Genomic DNA, 23,402 nt, shown 5'->3' on the forward strand with positions numbered 1-23,402 from the left:
GCTATTAAGTATGTCATAAATAATGTTTGAGTTGTGAAGATTCTAAATTGTATCTTTGGCATTGCACGGAGCATTTTGCCACATTTGATTGATATATCAATTAAGAGATAATTTGTTAAAAAAACAAATAAATAAAATAAAATAAAGACTCACATTGAAAAAAATAAATAAATAACAAGCATGGTTAAACAATTGCCTTCAATCCTCACAAAAATACGTACTTCTTCTTGAGACACTTCAAATACTTTAGTAACTACTTAATAATTAAGGTGATGACACATTAAGAGAGGCCAGAAGCACGATAGATCGAACTTCATTGACCAATCACAAATAACAAAAAAGAAACCAAATTATATATATATAATAATGATGATCACGTGAAGAAAGAATCAGCTAGCTAGTATAACGTATATGTATGATTTTTTTGGAAAATGAATGGATATGTTTCCAACTATTTTGGAAAATGACAAGAAAAAAAAAAAAATGATCGAAAGAGCAGTGATGTTCTGTGGCATGCACACAGCCTCATTATATATATATACTTTTTTTTTCTTCTTTTTTTGAAGTTTAACAAGATTTAATGACGACATCACTCAACAATTCTTTTTGAGTTTCATTAAAAAAATAAAATCCCAAAAAGTGATCCCCCACCATCTCCGCGGCCTTATTATAAAATTCTTCTCACTCATTTCCAACACTGGATCACTTTGCTCTCTCTCTCTCTCTGCGTGTGTTTGTGTTTGTGCGTGTGTGACTGTGTTGTTAAGCAAAAGGAGATCCCACCATCAAACCCTCTCCATATCTCTCCATATATTCCTCTCAGTCGACACTCAACAAAAGAAACAAAGATGGTTGCGGCAGAGAAGCCCGAAAAGTACCCGACAGTGCAAGAGGTACAAAATCTTTTCATTCCTACAAAACGTTTTCTTCAATTAAATATATTTACTTCTCACCGAATATCCCTCTTCACTCTAGCTTCTCACAATTTTTTTTTAATTTTTTTGTTTATCTTCAGGTACTGGAGGAGCTAAAGAGAATGACCGACATAGGCTTCCCCGTAGCCGCCACGAGCATTCTGGGATACCTCAAAAACATGGTCTTGGTCGTGTGCATGGGGAGGCTGGGAAGCCTAGAGCTCGCCGGCGGTGCTTTAGCCATTGGGTTCACTAACATCACCGGCTACTCCGTCTTGTCCGGGCTAGCCATGGGCATGGAGCCGCTCTGCAGCCAAGCCTTTGGCTCACGAAACTTCTCCATGCTTTCTCTCACTCTACAAAGAACAATTATCATGCTACTTCTCGCCTCATTCTCCATCGCCCTTCTATGGATTAACCTCGAACCCCTCATGCTTTCCCTCCACCAAAACCCAGATATTACACGTGTCGCCAGCCTGTACTGCCGTTTTGCCATCCCGGATCTCTTCGCCAACAGCCTCCTTCACCCTCTTCGCATCTATCTGCGTAGTAAAGGCACCACGTGGCCGCTGATGTGGTCGAATTTGTTAGCAATTATTCTACACATCCCCATCACCATCTTCTTAGCCTTCAATCTCCGTCTTGGGGTCCAAGGAATAGCAATTTCCACTTTCATAACCAACTTCAACACCCTCTTCTTCCTAGCCGGTTACATTTTGTACACCGCCCGCGCCGCCACCACGGAGGACGATCAAGAGACTCTTTACATGCCGCTCTCGTCTTCCCCGGGCAGTGAGGAATGGGCGAAGCTGCTCGGCCTCGCCATCCCGAGCTGCCTTGGCGTCTGCCTAGAGTGGTGGTGGTACGAGTTCATGACCATCCTAGCCGGCTACCTCCACAACCCTCGCGTGGCGCTTGCCGCGTCAGCCATAGTAATACAGACGACCTCCCTCATGTACACATTGCCCACAGCGCTGAGCGCGTCGGTGTCGACACGGGTGGGGAACGAGCTAGGGGCACGCCGGCCAGAAAGGGCGCGTTTGGCGACAATGGTGGCAATAGGGTTGGCGCTGGTGAGCTCGGTGGTGGGGTTGGTGTGGACGACGGTGGGGAGAGAGCCGTGGGGAAAAGTGTTCACCAAGGATGGGGAGGTTCTGGAGCTGACGATGAGGGTGCTGCCGATAATTGGAGCATGCGAGTTAGCAAATTGCCCGCAAACGACAAGTTGTGGGATTCTGAGAGGAAGCGCTAGGCCAGGGGTAGGGGCGGGGATAAACTTTTACGCGTTTTATTTGGTGGGTGCACCGGTGGCCGTGGTTTTAGGCTTTGTATGGAAGCTAGGGTTTGTGGGTCTGTGTTATGGGCTTTTAGCAGCTCAGATTGCATGTGCGGTCTCCATCTTAGCAGTGGTGTACAAGACAGATTGGGAAAGAGAATCTCTAAAAGCCAAAGACTTGGTGGGAAAGAATCAGGCATTTTCGCAGCTACCGAACCAAACGCCACTCAAATGTTGTGAAGTAGATTTGGAAAAGTGAAAAATTATACTTATGATTTTGACACTACGACAAAATTCAAATTACACTTTTGTTTCATCAAGTAACATTATCAGTACTAGTACGTGTTTTCTTGTCTCTTTTTTCTTTCTCTAATTAATCTTTTTGTCTTTACCATGCAATCTCCATATATATATATATATATATTGCTCGATCCAATTCTCTCTCTCTCTCTCTCTCTCTCTCTCTCTCTTTTTTTTTTTTTTTTGTTGTTGTAATTGTAATATTGCATTAACATCATTAATTTCTTCCAATTCCATAGCAATGGGTGAATCAACTTAATAATTGTATTCATGTGTAGAGATTGATATAACGTGGTTAATTTAATTACTAGCATAGTAATTATTTTCATAAGATATTGTGTTGTTGCAAGATTATGATTTTATGCATGCACATGTACGCATGTGGATATGTATGGGCACACATGTGAGTAGGCAGAGATGGTACTTTGATGACAGTGGCATTAACCGAACGTATAATATTATTCATGTATATATGGATAATCCAAATTCATTTTATATATATATTCTATCCCTCAAATGAATCGGTAAAAGATGTCATTTTACATATGATAATTAACGATCCAATATTATTGCCCTATATATATATATATATATATATATATATATTCGAAAAAAAGTTTCAAAGTTTTGTGATATATTAATAAATTTGAATGGTGGTACTTTAATTAGCTTATATATGTTCCCTAAACTCTCTATCAATCAAGCAGATCCCCATTCTGAGTTCTTTTTTTAAAAAAAAAAAGATTTAAAGTTTTTGAAAGGTATGTTACCTTTTCTGATATTTTTGTCTTTTTCAAGTAGTACTCTTTTAATAAACCAATTAATTTGTAGAAGAAAAGGGGCGACTATACTTTAATTTTGATAATCCAATAGGAAAATCTAGTTCATAAAATATGAAAATGGTGTAAGGTCACCCCACGTATAGACAAACTGCACTTAAAAAAGGTTACAGAATTCAATTAATTGTACCGGCCTCCAACCAAATGGACTTCTGTCGCATTATGAAAGTGAAAGCCACACAGAAACTCATGTCAATGAAAAATGCTATATACTACACCGTTATTTCACCTATCAATCATTGAAATTACCTTTTTAATTTTAACAAAGATTGGTGGACACTATCACATTAACCCAAATACTGCATTAATATTAACCCAGTGAGATAAAAATACGATAGAGATGTGGCCATTGAATCAGGTAAATATCAATTTCATAAAACCAGGGGCCAGTTGTAGAAGTTGGACCACAGAGATTCTCAAGTGAACACACAGATTCAGAGGTTATGATGTAGATTGCTGGGGTAGGTTAAGACCTGAAACTTGAGATTTATGATGTTTTTTTTTTTTTTTTTTGTTAAGTGAGATTTATGATTAAGCATGTGATCAGGCTATAATTTATAACTTATGCATGGAAAAGTTGGTTTTCGATTTTTTTTTTTAATGATTTCCTATAGGCTGAAATCAAGAATAAGGAATCGGTGCAATATTTTGGAGTCCACTTCAGGGTTTCGATATATATATGCTAACATGCAATAGGGTTTAATGGTGTGAAGAGATGAGCAAATTAAATATTTGCCTTTCTAAGTTTTTTAAAAGGTATGATCAGTGCAACTATTATATGGTTCATAGATTAAATTTTACAAGTTAAACATGTGTGTTGCTACATAATTATAAATATGTTGTCTAATACAAACCTTAAGTAGAATTCAGTACCCTTGAAAATTAGCTTGTAAGGAGAAAGTAATTACCAAGAACTTATATACCAGTGGTTAAGATTGTATGTAATATCTTAATTTGTAGCAGACATTCACAGCATCCCACTCTATTCCATAGTTGGCCCCTTCCATGACTTGAACCCTTGAGATTCGTGATGCTTGACACTAATACCAAAAAATACAAACTTCTGATAAAAATTCATTATTAAAAACCAGCTTGCAATGAAGAGGTGGTACCCAATTAGAACTAATTACATACACATGATTAAGTCTAGATTATACTTAATTAACTCTCACTGCCACATCATTTAATATTTTTAAATAACATAACATTATACATACAGTCAAATTCAACGAAACAAAATTTTGACCATGAAATTGTTCCGAAAAATCCTATTTCACATAACAAAACGGTTATTGTTTAATACAAGGAAAATAATATACAATAACAAGTGTTGCCCAATAGCTATAATAAGGAAATTAACACTTACTACGTCAACTAGTAAATAATAAAATTGAAATGTACAGCTAAATGACAAAAAAAGAAAGAAAGAAAGAAAAGTTACTTTAGCAAGTAGAATCTAGAATAGGTAGGATCCATGCATTAATGGAGTTTGCATCGGCTTCACAATATTCCATGGATGGTGAAAATCACTGGAAGCATGTGGCATCCACTTGCCTAACTCCTTTTTTGTGGATTATTCCCCTCTTAACCTGCCCTATAAGAGGAGCCCTTTGGCCCATATTCGAGCTTCACTTATTGATCATCGATTCCCCCATTTTAATAAACAAATAGAATCCTTTGACCTAAACGAACATCATTCGCATTTGCCCTTGTTAGCGTGCTTAAAGCCTATGCGAATTATATTTCACTTGCATGTATGACCAACCATGCATCAATTTAACTAATATTCCACAAAACTCTCACAATTAATTAGAATTGGGCATACAATTTTTATATGTAAGGTAACTGTATATATATTATTATTAATTAGGAGCTTAGTGCTAAGTAAAGGCCACCGGCCGAATGAGCGGACTTATGCTTTAGAGTTAAGAGTAGTGATTTAGATTCAAAGTACACCAATTAACACCTCACAACATGCTACTAATAAATTACCACCCAAAACTCCTCTTGCATGCCCCAAAGCTACTCGATTTTCGGTCCAACAAGTTTGCAATAATTTAATAATTTAATTAGTGGCCATATACACACGTTTCCCCGTGAAATTTCTTCAACTTAATCTCTAAAATACACGTACACGTGAAATTTTTAAAGATCGAAGAAAAAAAAAAAAAAAAACATAATTTTATCAAAGTAATGTTAGTTATCATCTTTTTATCCTCCTAAAATTCTTATACAGTTGATGTGGCTTTCAGAATCACCATTGGATCAAAATTCAATTATAATTCATCTAAAATTTAATGTTGATTTTAAAAATCACATCAGCTTTAGGAGAAATTCAGGAAGATAAAAAGATAATACTTAACATTACTCATTCTACCAACCCAAGTTTTGAAGTGCCACCCCATCCCATATATTGCTCAAAAAAAAAACCAATGTTGCAATCGGCCATGGGATATAGATCGATCGAGCATAGGGACAAGCTCCTTAGTGGCCTTAGTTTTAAGCCCATTTATTCAACGTTGGTCTAAAAAAGTGTGTGGAGGTGGGCTTATATAGGCAGGACCAACCGGCATGCCCAAGTTCAGCCAAGCATTACTCCTTTTTCTTTAGGCCTAATAGCCAAGCTTTTAGGCCGGCCTATATCTATATATGTATATAGGTATGATTTAGTTTTAAAGGAGGGATTCCCTGATAATCTGACTGCCCTGTGAAATCCTCACGGGTGACCCTCATAATTTAGTTGGCTGAATCACTAAATGACGGTAGTTTAATCATTCTTAAAAAAAAAAAAATTATATATAAAAGTTTTTTTTTTCTTATAATTATTATAATTATTATTATTGTTATTAATTTAGTTTGTTTGGTGTTTACAAGATTGTTGACTTGCGAAAATAACAAGATGGCCGGGGTTAGGCGGTGCAAGGTGGAAGTTGTTGCCAAACACTCTCCTTAGCCGATGCCACCTCACTTCCCATCCACCATCGTTCTCAATGCTGGCCCATGCCTATCATTCTAATCGTCCACGTGTCCCAGAAAGCCTTCTCTTCCAAAATTTTGCAGCCTGAACTATGCCAATTAATTCTCCTTTGGGACCAATCGATTTGTGAGGAGTTGGGACAAAAAAGTGGGCCCCATCAAAGTTTTCGTAGATAAAGATCTCATCACACGTGTTGACAGTACTATTACTTTTATAGATGAGGTTGTTGAAAATTCCTCAAATTCAATTAGAAGGAAAACCCTTTTCTTGATTATTTCGAGGCTGTAATCCGGTTGGTATATATCGGGCATAATTTTTTTTTTATTAAAAAAAAAAATTGAAGTAGTAATCTCCACTTTATGAAGCGTAGCAAATTGAGATACTCTTTGAAAACTCTTAATCTGAGTTACTCAGGATTTTTGTTCAGATTTAATCCAATGACTTATTTAATTTGTGAGAAAATAACAGTTTACCCCTTCAAAGTTGATAGCGTTTTTCAATTTGAACATCAAAGTTTTAATTTTTGCAATCCACTACCCCAAAATTCTAAATTTTTGCAATTTGACCAATTATATCCAAAACTTCTCATATTGCCCCTAATTTTTTATTTTTCATTTTTTATAAAAAAAAAAAAAAAAAATCAAAAAAAAAAAATCTGGGTGGCTTTGGCCATCTGGCCCTTTATGCACCTCCAAATTTGGTTTTTTTTTTTTTTTATAAAAATAAAAATAAAAATAAAAATTATGGGTAATATGGGAATTTTGAAATAATATTGGTTGAATTGAAAAAAATTGAAACTTTGTGAGGGTACGTGGATTGCAAAAATTAAAACTTTGATGTTTGAATTAAAAAATACTGCCAACTTTAAGGGGATAAACTGTAATTTTTCCTTAATTTGATGTGTGTAATATTCAAGGACTCCAGTAGTTCGTGGTTTTTTGTTTTTTTGTTTATTATTATTTTGAATGACTAGACATTGATCTTGGACTGCTAATATCCCGTGGTAAAGTAACATGATGACTTATTTGAAATATAGGAAAATTTTGAAGATTAAATCTAAATTAGATAAAAATATAGGGATTAAATATAATTTTTCCCTTAGAAATATTTTAATAAGAGGATCACTTTCATGAGTAATTGTAATTGGTACGCTTACAATAATTTAAAATTGTGAAATTACACTTCACCTTTTCTTAAAAAAGAAAGAAGAAAAAGAAAAGATAAAACCCTGGTTTAGTTCAAAAGTCAATGTCATTGACAAATAATTTGATTATCATCATGAAAGAGGAATAATTTCGCTCTATCGAGGGGAAGGTCAAGGAAAGGGAACAAAGAACTGTTAATGCTCATAAAGAAAGAGAAAGAAGCGGCTCATTTGGCTAAATTGTGAGAGCGAAAACGTGCACTCGTATCCATCTTGTCAGCCGTCTAATTCTAATTAAAAATAAGAAAGCAAAACAAGCACATCAAAATAATAGAGGAATTCCTCTAATTAGAAGTAAGGTCATGATGCTGGTCAACCATAATAACATTCCATGATAAGATTTTCTGTAATGACCCGATGAAAAGATTAATTAACTGGTAATTAACTTCATGGTTCGTTTTTAACCTTATTTCTCACGGGACAGAACTCGAGGATCATAACCTCCTCTAAGAGAATTCAGGTTTTCGTATCTTAGGTTCGTGATAATTAGACTTAGAACTAATAGAAGATTCTCCACAAATTTGTAAAGCCCGGGACTTTTGGAGGAATACTCAGAGAGCTTATATGACTCAAGTAAGTTTTAACTCACATAATGCTCGGCATTTATTTTTTCGCATTGCACAACTATTGTTATGTAGGGCTAGCAAAACAGGTACCTGACACGACCTGATTACGATCCGCGAGAACTCATTACACGATTAACCTATATACGAACACAACCCGTTTAGCTAAATGAGTTAGCACGATTATAACACGAAAAATAGTCAGGTAACCCGACACGACCCGTTTAACCCGTTTAAAATAACTGGGTCATATCGGGTAGACACGATCCGACACGACCCGTGTTCTTAGAAGGTAACCCGACACGACGTGTTTGAAATATTGCAACCAAAACACATATCCACCACAAAATTCAGCTCTAAATACACACATTCAAATCACAAAAAACACAAAAATTTCCAATCTGTATATCTAACCCTAAATATCTAAGGCCAAAGCCCAAAAAGAACTCCAAGAAACACATCTGACCCCGATCTACTGATCTACATGTACATATCTTACAAAAAAACCCAATAAAATCAACAACACAAAGACCCAGTTGGAACTTGGATCCAAACCCAATCATATCAGAGAAGTAAGCAAAACCCAGAATCCAAAGAGAGAGGTTAATCAGAACGGAGGTGACAGAGAGATCGCCGGTGAGGACTAAGGAGGCCAAGAGTGAATCCACGATAGAGAGTGCAAAGAGAGAGAGGCGCGGCTGTTCAATCTTCGATCCAAGAAAGAGAGTCTGCCGGTGAGGACTGAGGAGGCCAAGCCAGGCATGATACCGTGATAGTGTGAAGAAAGTTTCAGAGAGAGAGAGAGATGCACAGCTTCAAGGAGTTGGGTGTCGAGGGGGCTGTGTCGACAATCGGCTGAATCAATGGCTGATGCGTTAGGGTTAGTTTAGTTTAGGGGTTTTTTTTTTTTTTTTTTTTTTAAACGGACACGCCGGGTCGACCCGCCAGACACGAACAGTAACTAGGTCTTAATTGGGTGACCCAATTAAGACCCGAACCCGATAAGGCCAAACCCAATCCTGTTTTTTTTCGTGTCGTGTCAAAATTGCCGACCTTATTTTTGTGTACCAAAATATGCATATTTACAATTCTCACAGTATATTCCTTGCTGCACATGAACTCTACATTTTTGTGAAAAATGTGCTAACAAAGATAATGACATTGAGACTTATAAAAACATGCATATATGTTAAAAAAACAGACAAGATTAATTGCATCATATGACATGGTACACCAGTACGTACGGGATAACAGCCATGGGCTTACTATACATGTTAACTTTATGGTTAAATGTGTCACTACATTATCCAAGCCACCATTACATATAGATTAGGCAGGCAAAAAGAGCTGTGGTAGCTTCACAATGGTCACATGAGTTCAATTCACGAATCAATAAGCAAGCACGTTGGTGCTAGTGTGTAAGTGCGTGAACATCTTGGGGGCCGCTGGGGGGGAGGGTGGGGGAGTGTCGTCAATCACCTTATTCCTCATGAAGGATGAGTTCACGACTCAATAAGCAAGCAAGTTGGTGCTGGTGTATGAGTGCGTGAACATCTTGTTAAGGGCTAATTTTTCTTTGCTTTCGATCTATGTTCTAGCTGGATTAAGATAATTTTGGACTAAAATTCCATTCAAATGGCTTACTGTAACACTCTCAAAATTAATTAACTAGAATCCTAATTTCATCCGTCCCTAAAATGAATGTTGATTGGAAAGGAGATAGGAGTTGTGTACGTTGTGGGAGCAAGCTTTTGAGGCTAGATATATGCTACACTTTTTAAGATGACCTTATAAATCACAATGCAGAGTCCAATATGACAGAAATGGTGCACCAAACAAGATTAAGACTGTTTCTTCATCTCTTTCCTTCTCTAAAAAAAATAATAAAAAATAATAAAAAAAAAAAAAAAAAAAGTAAAAAGATTGTCTTCTTCCTTTCAACACTACAAGGAACAACGTCAACTCGTCCAAATCATTAGAAATTACACGAATATTATTAGAAGAAAACAAAATCCATAAAGTGATTCAAAAAACAACCCCCTAGCTAGCTATTTCAAACCTGCTAAAAATCCAACTTTCATCCTATCAATATAATTTTGTCTTGTACAAACAACATTAATAGTGGAAATATGAAAATTATTTTCCTGGCTTTTGGTCTCTATGGTTGTTCCTGTTGTCACAATTATTTTTCCTGCTTAATGACAAAACAACTCCAGCTTTTTTTTCTTTTCTTTTCTTTTTTCGTACGTTGGAGAAAATCTTCAAAGAACCAAATTAGTTTAGGCATGACCTAAATCTAATATTTCCATACCAAAAATCGATTAGGATTTAGATTGACAACCAAAACCCTAATTCTCAGCCTATGCATGCAAAAGACAAAAGCCGCATAATTAATATAATGGCTATTCATGGGGTGACACGTTGCAAGGGTGCCACCTAGCTAGCTCTCCTGTGGCGCCGGCTTTATACAAAGAATCTTTGTAGTGGTGCCGTATTTTGTTGTCTTGTTTGGGATTTGCAGAGAGAAAGGAAGGCGGACCCTTGCCTGTGACACCTCACCTTGGCCCCCATTGTAGCACCTGGAAAGCACCAATATGATGTCTATCTTTATTTCCTTTGGTGTTTATGGGACATTCATTGATCATTTAGCTGCTGCTTGGGACTTGCCTCGTCTACATCAAAGAAATATACTTGCTACCTTTATCAAACACCTGCTATCAGATCCACTCACCTTGGGGGCCGTGGCTTCCTCAAGGTTGCGGTGGACTAAGGCTGAAAAAGAGCATTCAACTCTAAACCTTTTTTTTTTTTTTTTTTGAGATGGGTTCCCATGTTCCATCACAATGAGGGATCCTATGGCGAACAATTCAACCAGCGGCCAACATTAATTCATTGATCTCAGAGTTTTGTCCTTATTATCTCTTTTTCATGCTCTTTTCCCCCCCTTTTTTAACTTTTCATTTTAAGTTAATATATATAGGTTAATATATACTAGAAATAGTTAATCAAAGTCAAAAATCATTAATTAATTCGTAATTTACTCTTAAGTTTCGTTCGTTATCGGTGGCCAAGCCATCTTCGTTTTCTTAAAGATGTAACGTATTTTTATTTTATAATTATCATCACTCGATACTAATACGACACTTCTAACTAATTCTTAAATTTGTATTTAACGTGGTGTTGTGTAGAAAAACACAAAAAGACAAAAGAAAATACTAGAAGCACCATGAAGTGAATGGTATGGGATGTATAGGCCTTTTAATGGAGTGGTAGGGACTTGGTCGGGAAGATTAAGATAAGAAGGGGTAAGCCAATTATTGGTAATAATGAAAGTGAAAGCATGATTGTATATATGTCAATATGTGATCTATTAAAGTTTCTTGTCTGTGCTGCTTTCTGATGGTCAAACAAACTATAAATTAATAATAAATATGTAAGCTATATATATGCACATACATATAGGTTAGGCCAGCAGCAATAATGAATTGCGAAGATAAGAACATTTGACCCTTCAACAAAGAATACCTGCATGCATGTGTTACTTTGCCTTTGGTTTATTTATCATGTAACGTAAAGATGAGTGGTAGTGACTAGTGAGAGATATATACGTAAGTTAAGTTGATAAGGATAAGGTTGGTTCTCAAACTCGGTCTTAATGATTTGCTTTGGCAAAAGCACCTTTAAAATGTCATGGAACTAAAGAGAGCTAGGTAGGCTTCTTCGCCTTTACCTATACCCTTAATTTATTTTTTTATTTTTTTATTAGAATATAGGACACATGGCATGTTTTGATTGGGCTGACGTCACGATCCGTTAGTTTTATGGACGAAATATAAATATATGTACTATCTCTGTATTTACCCATAAGATAATTATCATCTATGATATAAAACGAAACTTCAGTGAAAAAAATAAAAGCGTTAAAATCTAAGTATATTTTGCATTTTTGGGGGGATGGGATTCCTTCCCTCTTAAGCTTTTAATTTTTCAATAATAAAAATTTGAGTAGTTCAAAACTATAAAATATTAACGTGTACTTTTTCTTTCTTTTTTTTTTGATATATTAATATATACTTTGATGTATATATGGTGCTTTGATATTAGAAAAAAAAATATATATATATATATATGGTGCTTTGTGTCGTCTCTGCTCATATTCGATATCAGACGTTTGCGTGGAATCCATGTGCGTGTAGTAGTAGTACTGTAAACTGTTTTACTATTGTGTTTTGGCGCCGAACGTACCAGGTAAATTCCATTGTTGGAGGATTAGCATCGGACTAACTAATTAAAGTTTAAGCTAACTTTTAGTTAAAAAACTTTGATTATCAATTTTTTAAAAAAAAAACATCATACATCTTACTCTCTAAATCTTTATCTATTCCATTTAAAATTTAAATACTCTTCTTAATTTATTCTTTTTTAAAACAGTAACAATGGAGATCTCGTCGTCCTTAGGCTGGAAGATTGCAATTCAAGAGGTTGGCAATGGAAAGGAAGTCGAGTAATTCTAGAAGTCTCGCTTGTATCAATTTTATGTCCCTCTAAAAATGAGGTGATCGACTTTTAAAACATTTTGATCAAAATCTAATAATGATCAATTACAAGTTCAATGGTAATTTTAAGAGTTACGTCATTCTTAGAGGAATACAAAAATAACATAAGAGTAACTTATAACATTACTCAAGGGAGCCTAGTGTCACTAGGAGATAGCTAGAGCAAATTGCAGTAGAAGATTGAGTTCTTCGCTGCAAACATGACCACTAAGGTGAGCCAATAGAACCACGCCACGATTGTGGCCAAGCACAATGAGAACACCGGCCATGTTGTTGTCGCTCATGCTTGGCCACAAAGTGCACCGCAATCACCGCGCGGCCAATGGCCAATTGCGAGTACTTTTGATTGTTCATTTCTTTAGAGTTTGAGGGAAATAGAAAAATATTCATAAATGATTTGGCTTTACTACAATTGCTCGTAGCAATGGGTAGAACCAAAATTTAGCCAAAAACAATATTTGGCTAGTCCAATGTTAGTGCTCTTACGCATGAATTACGTGTGTATTTCATACATATTAGCACCCTAAAAAACTAATATTGTATGGCTAGTGAATCATGTATTGTTGTTTTCAAGTCTCTTTCTAAGTTGCCCTGCCAAGTTCCTAAAGTAATTATATTAAAAGATATGTTTCACAAAACTTTGTGAACAAGTTTTTGTGACTAATCAGCTTACCCGCACCCCCCCACCCCACCGAGTCAAACAATCTTATCATTTATATATGTATTTGACGTAGATGTTGTATCAAACACACATCAACATGTCTCTCCAATATTCTACAAACATTTGGGCGTCCTAAGATTCATACAAATTTGTCAAATTACACCAACTAATGAAACTACATACACCGTATACGGCTACACTAATTGATATGGGTAGAAGTTAAAACATAAATAAATTCATGAGTAAATAAATATATCATTTCAAATAGTGTAAAACGGTTGACGAGGCATGAATGGCACGTCACCTCCCAGTTATATATATATATTGAAATTTCAAAATTTAAAAACCCCAAAAATAAATTGATGTAATGCACTTGTACAAAGGGTATATATATTATGATCCAAATCACATCAATTGAACCAATTGTTTTACATTCTTTCGGGAGCATCCCTAGGCAGTGTGGGGGTGGGGTGGCGTTCACATGGGCTTCTTTCTTCTCTCCTATTTTCAGTCCCCCACCCACGAGGCTTCAAAACGCTGTCGTTTTGTGTTGTATATATGTTAGTCTACGTGTTGATCATGAGCCAACAGGATTTTAAGAAAACCGAAAACATTACTCTATAAAATCTTGGCAAAGACAAATTCAAACTGCTTCTTTGTCTTGTTCCCGTTATATTATTAAGTTGTATAAGTAAATATAAAGTATAGCCATTAGCCGGTTTAGAATCTAGTTATAATAATTACTTTTTTTTTCTTAATTTATAGGAGTTATGAGTGAGCTAGCCAACAGAATTGTTAACAAAACCAAAGCAAGAAATACAAAAAATTAAAAAAAAAACAGACCAAATAAGGTTTTATGCAATGTATTTTGGTTTGGGAAGAAACATACAAAAAAGCCTCTCTGTCTCGTTCAAAAATCAAACAAAAAATAAAAAAATAAAAAAAATCATACAACCGTTGTGCGACTGGGGCGTGGGCCAGGGGTACCTCTCTCAGTCATAATAATAGCAAAGAAACCACGTAAACACAAGCAGACAAAATAACCCACAAAATAAAAAATAAAAAGTATATGTATATATATATATATATAAAAAAAAAATGGAAATGAAATGGAAACTAAAGGGATACGTGGCAGCTAATCGCCAAAAGCAGTCAAATCGTTGGCTACGCTTATCGTCCTTATTACTGCTCCATAGCTGTAGGGGACCCACCACCCCCACTTCTCTTCCGTACCACTCCAAAGCCTTCTCTCTTCTTTCATGACTCTCCCTCCCTCCCATTGGACTCTGGCTCTCACTTCTATTTAATTCTCTCAGATTTTCATCAACCAAAAACCCTCTCCAGTCTCCGGCATCGCCTCTATGTGAAACACAGAGAGAGAGAGAGAGAGAGAGAGAGATAGAGAGAGCAGAGAGCAGAGTAGAGGATGAGAGATATGGCAGGACTGAGTGTAGTATTGGAAGCCCAAAAGGGTGGCGTTAGCAAGAAGATCCCGCAGGTTATCAACAAAACCAACGTGTTTCTCAGCAAACCCTCTCCTTCTCTGCCTCCTTCCTCCCGTAAAAACCTCCATTCTCCTTCTCCGGGACCCAGTTTCCTTGACCAATGCTTTCTCTGCGACCAGAAACTCTTGCCCGGGAAAGACATCTACATGTACAAGTAAGCCCCTCAAGCCCAGATCCTTGTTAAATCTTTTTTTTTCTCTCTCTTTTTCTTTCTTGCTTTTCTTTGTGTTTTCGTGTTTTATTTTATTATTATTATTTATTATTATGGGTTTGTGTTTTTCTAGGTTAAAGATTTTGATCTTTGGGGTATATTTATGTCTTGTACAGAGGGGACAGGGCTTTTTGTAGCGTGGAGTGCAGGTGCAGGCAGATTTTCCTGGACGAGGAAGAGAGTCTTCGCAAAGACCACTGTTCATTGGCTGCCATGAAACCCACCTCTTCTTCGTCGTCTTCTTCTTCATCTTCTTCCTCTGCGGCTCGTCACCACCGAAAAGGGGCAAGAAACCAAGCGGGTGGGTTTGCGTACTGAGAGAAAAATTCTGCAACTGAGTATGGGGTTTTTTCCGAAACTGTATTCCAGTTTTTAACCTTGCTCCATTTTGTAATGACTTTGATATCCCTGTACGTCTTTTTGCTTGCTTCCTAGTATGAAGCCATAGAAAGTTGTTTTAACTTTTCCTATTTGCCCATAAACAATGGTGGAGTAGGATACATACATCTGTCAGTGCCCCTAGTTTGGCCTTTGGTTTCCCATTTGCCCATGAACAACAACGGTAGAAAAGGGTGAAGCATTTTTGTGGCAGTTAAAAAGGGCATTTATGATATTTTGCTCATATATATATATATATATATATATATATATCACTCTTATTAATTATTAATTACTTCATTGATTATGGTTTTGAATTTTAAAATCTGGGATGAGTTTTTTGAGGTCATCAAAGTTCTCGTGGTTTTCGGAATGAGCAAATGGTTTGGAGAGCATCATGATCATCATGATGATGATCAGGATGGTGGTGGTGATGGCACGGCATTATGGCAATGCAAAACTTTAAATGTCGTCTCTTCGGATGCTCAGTTTGGTGAAAACAGTGGGCAATCGAGAAAGAACAGTGCTTTGATGGAACTGAGGAAGAGAGAATTAATACTTTGGAATAATGCCATGGTCCCAATAAGGAAAATTATTGGTATATCGGATAAAAAAGATTTTGACTATTTATTTTTTTTCCCCCCACCACCCCTTTTGTTTTTTGTTCTTCCCTTTGTATTTTGCTTTGTCTTCTTCTTGGTCCTGCATGGCTTCATCCATGTTTGTCCGTTGCAATAATGCTAGGAAATGATTTTGACCGCCAACGTTTACTTCTTCAATGAAATCCATCGTTTTTCTAGCAAAAAGGTGACACAGAAAAGGGGAGAAGTAATAAGTAGGTATTATAGGGGGGTGAGGAGAGAGGATGGTGAAATGAGTGATCCTTTCCCCTCACCACTTTTCGTTATTTTTGGAGAACACCAATTCACTAAGCTTTTCTACTGCATTATTTGCAAAAGAATGGTGGCGTGTGTGTATTTTTCACAACAAAAGAGTCATTCTCATCGTCCTAGGCTACCACCATCCGTGCGACAGGCGACAGCAATGCAATGATACATTTATTTTTTTGACCATTCATTTAAAATGAGCACCCAAATCATGACAGTTCGTACAACAAATAAGACATGGTGATGGTGGGTTAAGCCGGTGTTGGGGTGGCCGGCCGCTCTCAAATCGGTCATTAAGGGTGGCCGAATCATTCCATGGTCAAACAGGTTATTCGGCCACCTCATTTGATTATCGAAAATGATACCATATTACCCTTTGAATCACCTCATCCTATGATTTTATGCTATTCTTGTGATCTTGGAATCAAGAGATGGTGCTTTGGTAGGAACATATTCCTTATTGATGGTGATATTTCTCTATCACTCACTCATATGATTGTAAGTTTGAGTTAGATCGATTATCATTTAAGTAAAAGGGAAAAGTATTGTTTGAACAATTTTTACAGTTACTCATTTGCTTAATTTATGCTATGCATCGAGTAGAACTTGGAAATTAAAGGAACAAATTGGAGAGTGCAAACAAAGAAGTATGGCGATCCAACATCTGACGCCAATAAAGGCAAAATGAGGATTTAACAAGCACAACATCTTTCAAGTGAAAATTTGATTGAGATCCACAACAATTAGCTACTCAAACTGTGTAAGATAGTTTCTATAGAATCTACCTGCCTAAATAAATTTTGAGTTATTCGGCCACCTATACTGATAGATAAGTCTCATATAGACTCTCTTTTAATAACCGTTCAAATCGCTAGCAATTTGGGCAACTAATTGATGTGAATTCTCTTATGTAAAAATCACCCACATGGCATGAAATATTGGTTCAAAGCATATAATAATGGGGATCAGGAATTAGGACCAGAGAATTTACACTTTGCCATGCAGCTATGAAAGCTGATGGAACCCTAGAAAGAGCAGTACAAGGTAGAGAGAGATGGAACCCTAGGGCATAGTAATCGGAATAGGTAGGTTTATCATTATGCCACTTACTTGTCTTTTATACTCCATATTACATTATTGGAAAGAGACAGAGAGGCACTTGTTTGACTTGTAAGATAAAAATACATTTTCATTCAATTTGAGAGGTGGAGAATGTATTCATAATGTCAAAATGCATTTTTGTCACTTTGCACCAAAGAATACCTTTCTTTTTAGAGCAATCTTAAGGCTTGTTTGGGATTGAATTTAAAAAATTTAAAAGTATTTTAACACTCAAAAAGTCTATCTGAAAAATATATATTTGTTTGGTAAAAAAATTAAAAGAACTTTTAAAGGTCCAAAAAGCAGCTGAGATTGCGTTTGAAAAATAGAGCTTTTGAGCAAAAGCTTCATTTTTAAGCTTTTGTCAAAAGTACGTTTTTGCTATTTTTAAGCTTTTTAAACCCTTAAAAGTGTTTTTAATTTTTTTACCAAACAAATATACCTTTTTTCAAATAAACTTCTTGAGTGTTAAAAACATTTTTAGGCCCCTCAAACGCAATCTCAAACAAGTCCTTAGTGGACTAACTAAAATAATTTTTTCGCCAAAATCTAGGTAGCCCCTTAAAATATCCATCTCTAATAAACTTGATCGCTTGTGCTACAAAGAATTTAGCGTTTGTCGGTCCTACTCGCTACCTCTAGCGAGCTGAGTTTGCTTCGCCAATTCTTTGTTTACCATTTTATATTCCTTCTTCGCGAACTCCCTCTCTCTCCCACGTCCATTTCGAACAGCCGATGTCACTGCATTTTGTTCCACGACAGCCCCTGCTCTTATAGTCGACAGCGGAGGTCATCAACCGTTACGGTGGTAAGGCAAGGTAATGTCATTTTTGTTCCGCTGTGACTTTAATGACCAACATTCCCTTCGTGATTTCTCAACCTTGGAAGGTTCGTAATAGCCATATTTGATACAAATTTTATTTTATTTTATTATTATTATTATTTTTTTTTTTTTTTCATTCTGTCCTTGAACTTGTTAATTTCGCTGATGGGGTTGTTCCACAGATTGTAGAATTTGTTTTTTGAGTTGTTACTGCTATTGGGTTGTGTTTGGTTTCTCAGAAATCTCTATTGATTAGAAAGGAAAATAATTTTGAAGTTCAACACTTTGTACACTACAGCCAAATATGTACTACAGACTACAGTCAACTGAGTTGATTCTTTCTTTCTTCGTTTGAGTCATAAGTGCTTTTACTTTTATTATTACTTTCTCTGATTTCTCGTCAACCCAACCCTACAGAGTTTGACGGAGTTGAACTGTAACGTGTTTATCTTAGTCCTCTTTGTTACCTTTTGCTTTTGTGACGTCTAAGTTTAATTCATGGCTTTCCTTCTGTAGAGCTTGGGTTTCTGAGTCCTTTATTTTAGCTTTTCTATATTTTACCCTGAATTCAACCAATTGGAAACTAATATCAGATTGAAGGAGGCTAATGCTTTTGGCCTGCGGAGGCTTACCCTTTTACTAGTTAAAGCTTTTGCTTCCTTTTAAGCAAATTTGTTTTGTGGAGATGAAAATAAATTATGTGATTTATGTACATCGTGAGTAATATTATCCTATATATCTATAACTAATGAATTATAACTCAAAACTTAACTTCCACTAAAAGGAAAAATCATTACTAGGAGCGAAAGGAATAGATTACCACAAGAATAAACCTTCCAACTACCATGAGAATAAAAAAATAAAGACTAAAAAAATTAATTAAATGGAGTAAGAGAGAAATTTAGAGAGTTTGTTGTGAGGTGGTTTAGAAAAGTGGCTAGCTATAAACTAAACAGTTTTCTAGCTAAATTTTTGCCACATGATACCTAGGGGTCCAAACTCCAAAGCCAGCTCTATGGTTTTTCAACTATTGTTTGAAGACTTGGAAGACAAAAATGACATTCCAATTAGCTCAGGCAACAAAAAACATAACCAGTTCTAGTGTTAAGTTCCCAAAGCATCCTTCTCAACAAAAGATTGAAAAGCCATAGCCACAAGCCAACTAAGTTGCAACACATATGACCCCATGTATACTTTCCATGACAATAAACCACAATCCAGCTGCAGTAGCTTCAACTATTATCAGTGTTCCTGGAGTAATTGATCTTTACAACAACTATAACCAGCAAAGGTGGAAAGAAGTCAGGCTATTCATCCAAGCAGGACTAGAACAGATAATACTTCCAAGCTTTATATAAAGCATTTGGGACCCCATTTCATTTTAGCTTCCCAGGGATATCAAATTGTCACTAGTCTAAGTTCAATAAAACATCATAACACATGGGAATTAAAAGGCGAAACTATGTATTAAAAGACCACATCTGATACCTAAAGTTTGACGCAAACTCAAGTGAAACTAGATATACAATTTACGCACAATAATGTCCTGGAAAGGTTTGCATGCCAGCGGGTTTTCAATTAATACATACAGCTTCTAGAGTCTTAATCGGAGACTCGTCATTTTCGTCCTCACCATCTTTGTCAAACGACACAATGATACTCAGCCAGATTTGAATAGCAAAACAGCTTTCTGGTCCAAATAGAAATAAATGAAGTGATTTGTTTCATGAGTAACATATGAACCTGCAAAGAAAACAAGTAAATTTGTTAACATGACTTCATTTAAGAATAAGAATCTGTAGCTCAGGTTTAATAAATATCCAACAGAATATCACACTGGTAACAAGTAAAGGCAAATTTTCTATTTATTTGATTTAACCATCTACATTAAGTTTAAGGAAAACAATATTGTCTTGAAGCATGAAGAATGAATACACACAGGCACATTTGCTTTTGGAAGTCTATAAATGTCAGGAGCTGGAAAGCCATTGTCACTCAAGGAAGCAAATCAAAGCATTTGTCTGTCACATATAGTATCCCACACATCAACTGCATTGAAAATTAAGGGTCATGGCTCTCTTAGTAACTGTCAACCAAAACTTAGCCTGGGAACATTTCTGAAGCAACTATGTCATCGCTTGTACCTAGAGGTTAGTATTATGACTGACAGAATTGCTCATTGAGACTGCCGGAAACTTACAAGGCAATTTTGAACAAGCAAGATGCCTCATGCTCTATAAGTAAACTTGACGAGCTGACAATGTAACCGAGACTAAAGGAAGCATTGTTTCAATTGAAAAGGTGGCAGAGAATATTTATTTATATATGTGAAAAGCATGAGGGTCAGCATCCATGTCCTGTGGTGGCCAGTCTGCCCCAAATTGAGTAAAAAATTATTTTTTAAAAACAAAGAACAGAAAAATACAAAGTTTCTGGTTAATTCCCCAGTTAGACCAATCTTATTGATTTCAAGTCAAATTTGCAATAAGCAAGCATACATAACAGTACTTCAAAGTAAAAATCAGGATCTCAGATGAACAAATTTGAGCAGATATGACCCGTTTGAGAGGAAATCCTGATGAAACCTCGTTCTAAAATTATATGATTCAAACAAAATGCAGGTTACATAAATAGCATATAACGGCCAACCCTGGCCTGAAGCCACTGTATTTTACATCATGTTTGATGTTCCCAAGATTGCTCATAATACCACCATAGCCTTTAAAATCTCCCCAGGCAAAAGCAAACATATTGCTTGGTTTCTAAATGCAATGGCAAATATGAGCAATGATTGATATTAAATTTCCATATTGCTTGGTTTCTAAATGTCATGGCAAATAATGAGTAATGATTAACATTAAACTTCTTCCGCGTTATTAGAAGACAAAGTAATCCAAATAGCCAAAATATCAATTCATATTTGATAGCTAAGTATCACTTTAAACCAACACATTAAAATATTATTTGTTTTTTACATAGAAGGGCTTTGGATGTTAAAAAGATTCTGGTAAATCCATATTCAACATTCGGAAAGTATCCCATCAATCAGATCTTTCCAAAGGATAATCCAAATTTTACACTCATAAAATTGCGACTGGTGAGACCTAATTCCTTTGCTATCTGTTAAAGAAACAAAACTTGAGATTTAACTCACACAGATTTCAAATCACCATCCATGCCAATGCAAGTTTTAGAACAAGCATATATAAACTACAGAGTATTATGGAATGGCCCAAATTTTTTATTAACTTAGAGCTACTCACTCACAGGACTTGGCATATCCCTCTTTGTCATGCCTAAACACATTGCAATGCATATGCATAACATTATAATCTGCGCCGTGCGTAGAACTGGAAAAATAATATACAGTGACACATAAGCAGACATACCACAAAAGAATTACAGCATGATGAGTTACCCATTGCCTGGTAGTGTATCACAAAACCAACCTGTGTATAGGCTTGGACTGCAAGTATCAATACTTAAGCTATTCTTGGTGAACTAACTTAAATCCAACCCCATGCATCAACCAATGACATGCATGCATAATCTCATTTTTCCCTTCCTTTATGGAATATGATTGTGATCAAGTTTGAGCAAAAAAATATGATGCAAGCCCCTCCACGTCTGTACGTTTCAAGCATTATGAATACATTTGATTTGCTTTACATGTTTTATCAAATTTTAAAGGTTTCCATATCACCACAGAAACTGTATCAAGATCCAAACTCACTTTCTGTTATACTAGAACACTAACAACAACCACTGCAGGGTCCAGCCAATTGATTGGGTAAAGGCCTAAGAGTCAGGTAAAGCTTAGATCAAATGGGTTTAGAGCCTCTACTATTGTTCGTTGCAGATGATTTATTAACCATTAATTGTTTTTTTGGGTGAAACCAAGTCCATCAAATGTCAGCTCAGAACTAAGCATGAACTCAGGTGCTGCCTTTCACAGAGAAAGACAATCTGCAATACCCTCTTACCTTATTACTGGAAGCACAAAACGAAAGTACATAATAAGACCAATCTGCCTAGATTTAAACTAAAAGAGGGAAAACCCCACATATAAGTCAACAAAATAAACTCTTGCTTCGCTTCAAGATCGACCACTATATACATAAACACATCACCACATTCCCAGCAATCCATAACTTAAGCCTAGATCTATCCCATCGCTGGCAACACCAAAGAACCCAAAAATCCCATACAAACTTAAACCCACAAACACCATTCCATATACAACAAAAAAAATCAGATATAAAAGCAAATCTGAACCGAAACCCAGAAGCGGAAAGTGTCCAATATGGAGAGAGAGAGAGAGAGAGACGGGGCTTACCAAAGTTACGACCGACGATGCAGTGCCAGGTGGCACCATGCCGCCTGTCGAACTCCTTCTTTATGTTCTCCGCGACGTCCTTCTCCACACTGTGCTTCTCAAACGCCTAATACAACCCATTCACACACACTCAATTTCCAAAATAACCAAAATCCACAGACGAAAAAGCACCAGGAGAATGTGTGCGTGCGTGTGTGTGTATGTGTGTGTAAGAGAGAGAGAGAGAGAGAGAGAGAGAGAGAGAGAGAGAGAGAAGGGGCTGACGGCGATGGCGGTGTCGACGGCCTCCTTCTGTATCTCCGGAAGCATGTCGGCGCTCTTGATGATGATGCGCTTTGCGGATGGAGGGGTGGTGGTGGCCGCCGCCGACGAAGGCTTCCGGTCGTCGGAGATCGGCGGCTTCACCGTGAGACCTCCCGCGATGCTCCTCTTGGCGTCGTCGCTCATTTTCACTTCCTCTCCGGTGCTTGGCTTTCTCGGTCCTTGTCTCCTTGTTTTCGATATTTAAGGGAGAGTGAGTTTTTTTTTACTGTACTGTGTGTTTCAACTTTCAACAGGGAACCGAGTCAACCGACTCTTATCACCAGCGCTTTTACCACATACCACTGTACTCTCATATATAAATCCACAATTTCAAAAATTTACGGTGGTAAATGTTTCATATTGCCACGTCCCAACATTGTTATTCATATCATATAATAGTCCTTTTTTCTTTTCTTTTCTTTTCTTTTCTGTTTGGTTCTAAAGTTTGAAATGACTTGTCGGTACTTTTCGCAAATGGGACAGAACGCCGTCGTTTCTGTTCTGTTCCGCTTTTCACCCCTGGTCAAAAACCCAAAAATAATAATAATAATAATATATTAAAAAAAAA

At 36.5% G+C, this 23,402-nt stretch overlaps 3 protein-coding genes across 3 annotated transcripts; 2 read left to right on the top strand and 1 right to left on the bottom strand.

Moving 5' to 3' along the window:
• Positions 1–738: 738 nt before the first annotated feature.
• Positions 739–2,479, top strand: LOC132167877 (protein DETOXIFICATION 55). Its single transcript, XM_059578914.1, has 2 exons — positions 739–893; positions 1,016–2,479. The coding sequence occupies exons 1-2, from the start codon at positions 849–851 to the stop codon at positions 2,447–2,449; spliced, it is 1,479 nt and encodes a 492-aa protein (XP_059434897.1). The 5' UTR covers positions 739–848; the 3' UTR covers positions 2,450–2,479.
• A 12,029-nt stretch (positions 2,480–14,508) lies between these two features.
• On the top strand, positions 14,509–15,546 carry LOC132190229 (FCS-Like Zinc finger 15). Its single transcript, XM_059605154.1, has 2 exons — positions 14,509–14,949; positions 15,123–15,546. The coding sequence occupies exons 1-2, from the start codon at positions 14,717–14,719 to the stop codon at positions 15,322–15,324; spliced, it is 435 nt and encodes a 144-aa protein (XP_059461137.1). The 5' UTR covers positions 14,509–14,716; the 3' UTR covers positions 15,325–15,546.
• Positions 15,547–19,521: 3,975 nt separating this feature from the next.
• On the bottom strand, positions 19,522–23,045 carry LOC132186646 (uncharacterized). Its single transcript, XM_059600634.1, has 3 exons — positions 22,796–23,045; positions 22,532–22,637; positions 19,522–19,938 (listed from the first exon to the last, which is right to left on the bottom strand). The coding sequence occupies exons 1-3, from the start codon at positions 22,976–22,978 to the stop codon at positions 19,856–19,858; spliced, it is 372 nt and encodes a 123-aa protein (XP_059456617.1). The 5' UTR covers positions 22,979–23,045; the 3' UTR covers positions 19,522–19,855.
• Positions 23,046–23,402: the final 357 nt, after the last annotated feature.

The sequence above is a fragment of the Corylus avellana genome, chromosome ca1 (assembly GCF_901000735.1).
Source record: "Corylus avellana chromosome ca1, CavTom2PMs-1.0".
Taxonomy (NCBI): Eukaryota; Viridiplantae; Streptophyta; class Magnoliopsida; order Fagales; family Betulaceae; genus Corylus; species Corylus avellana.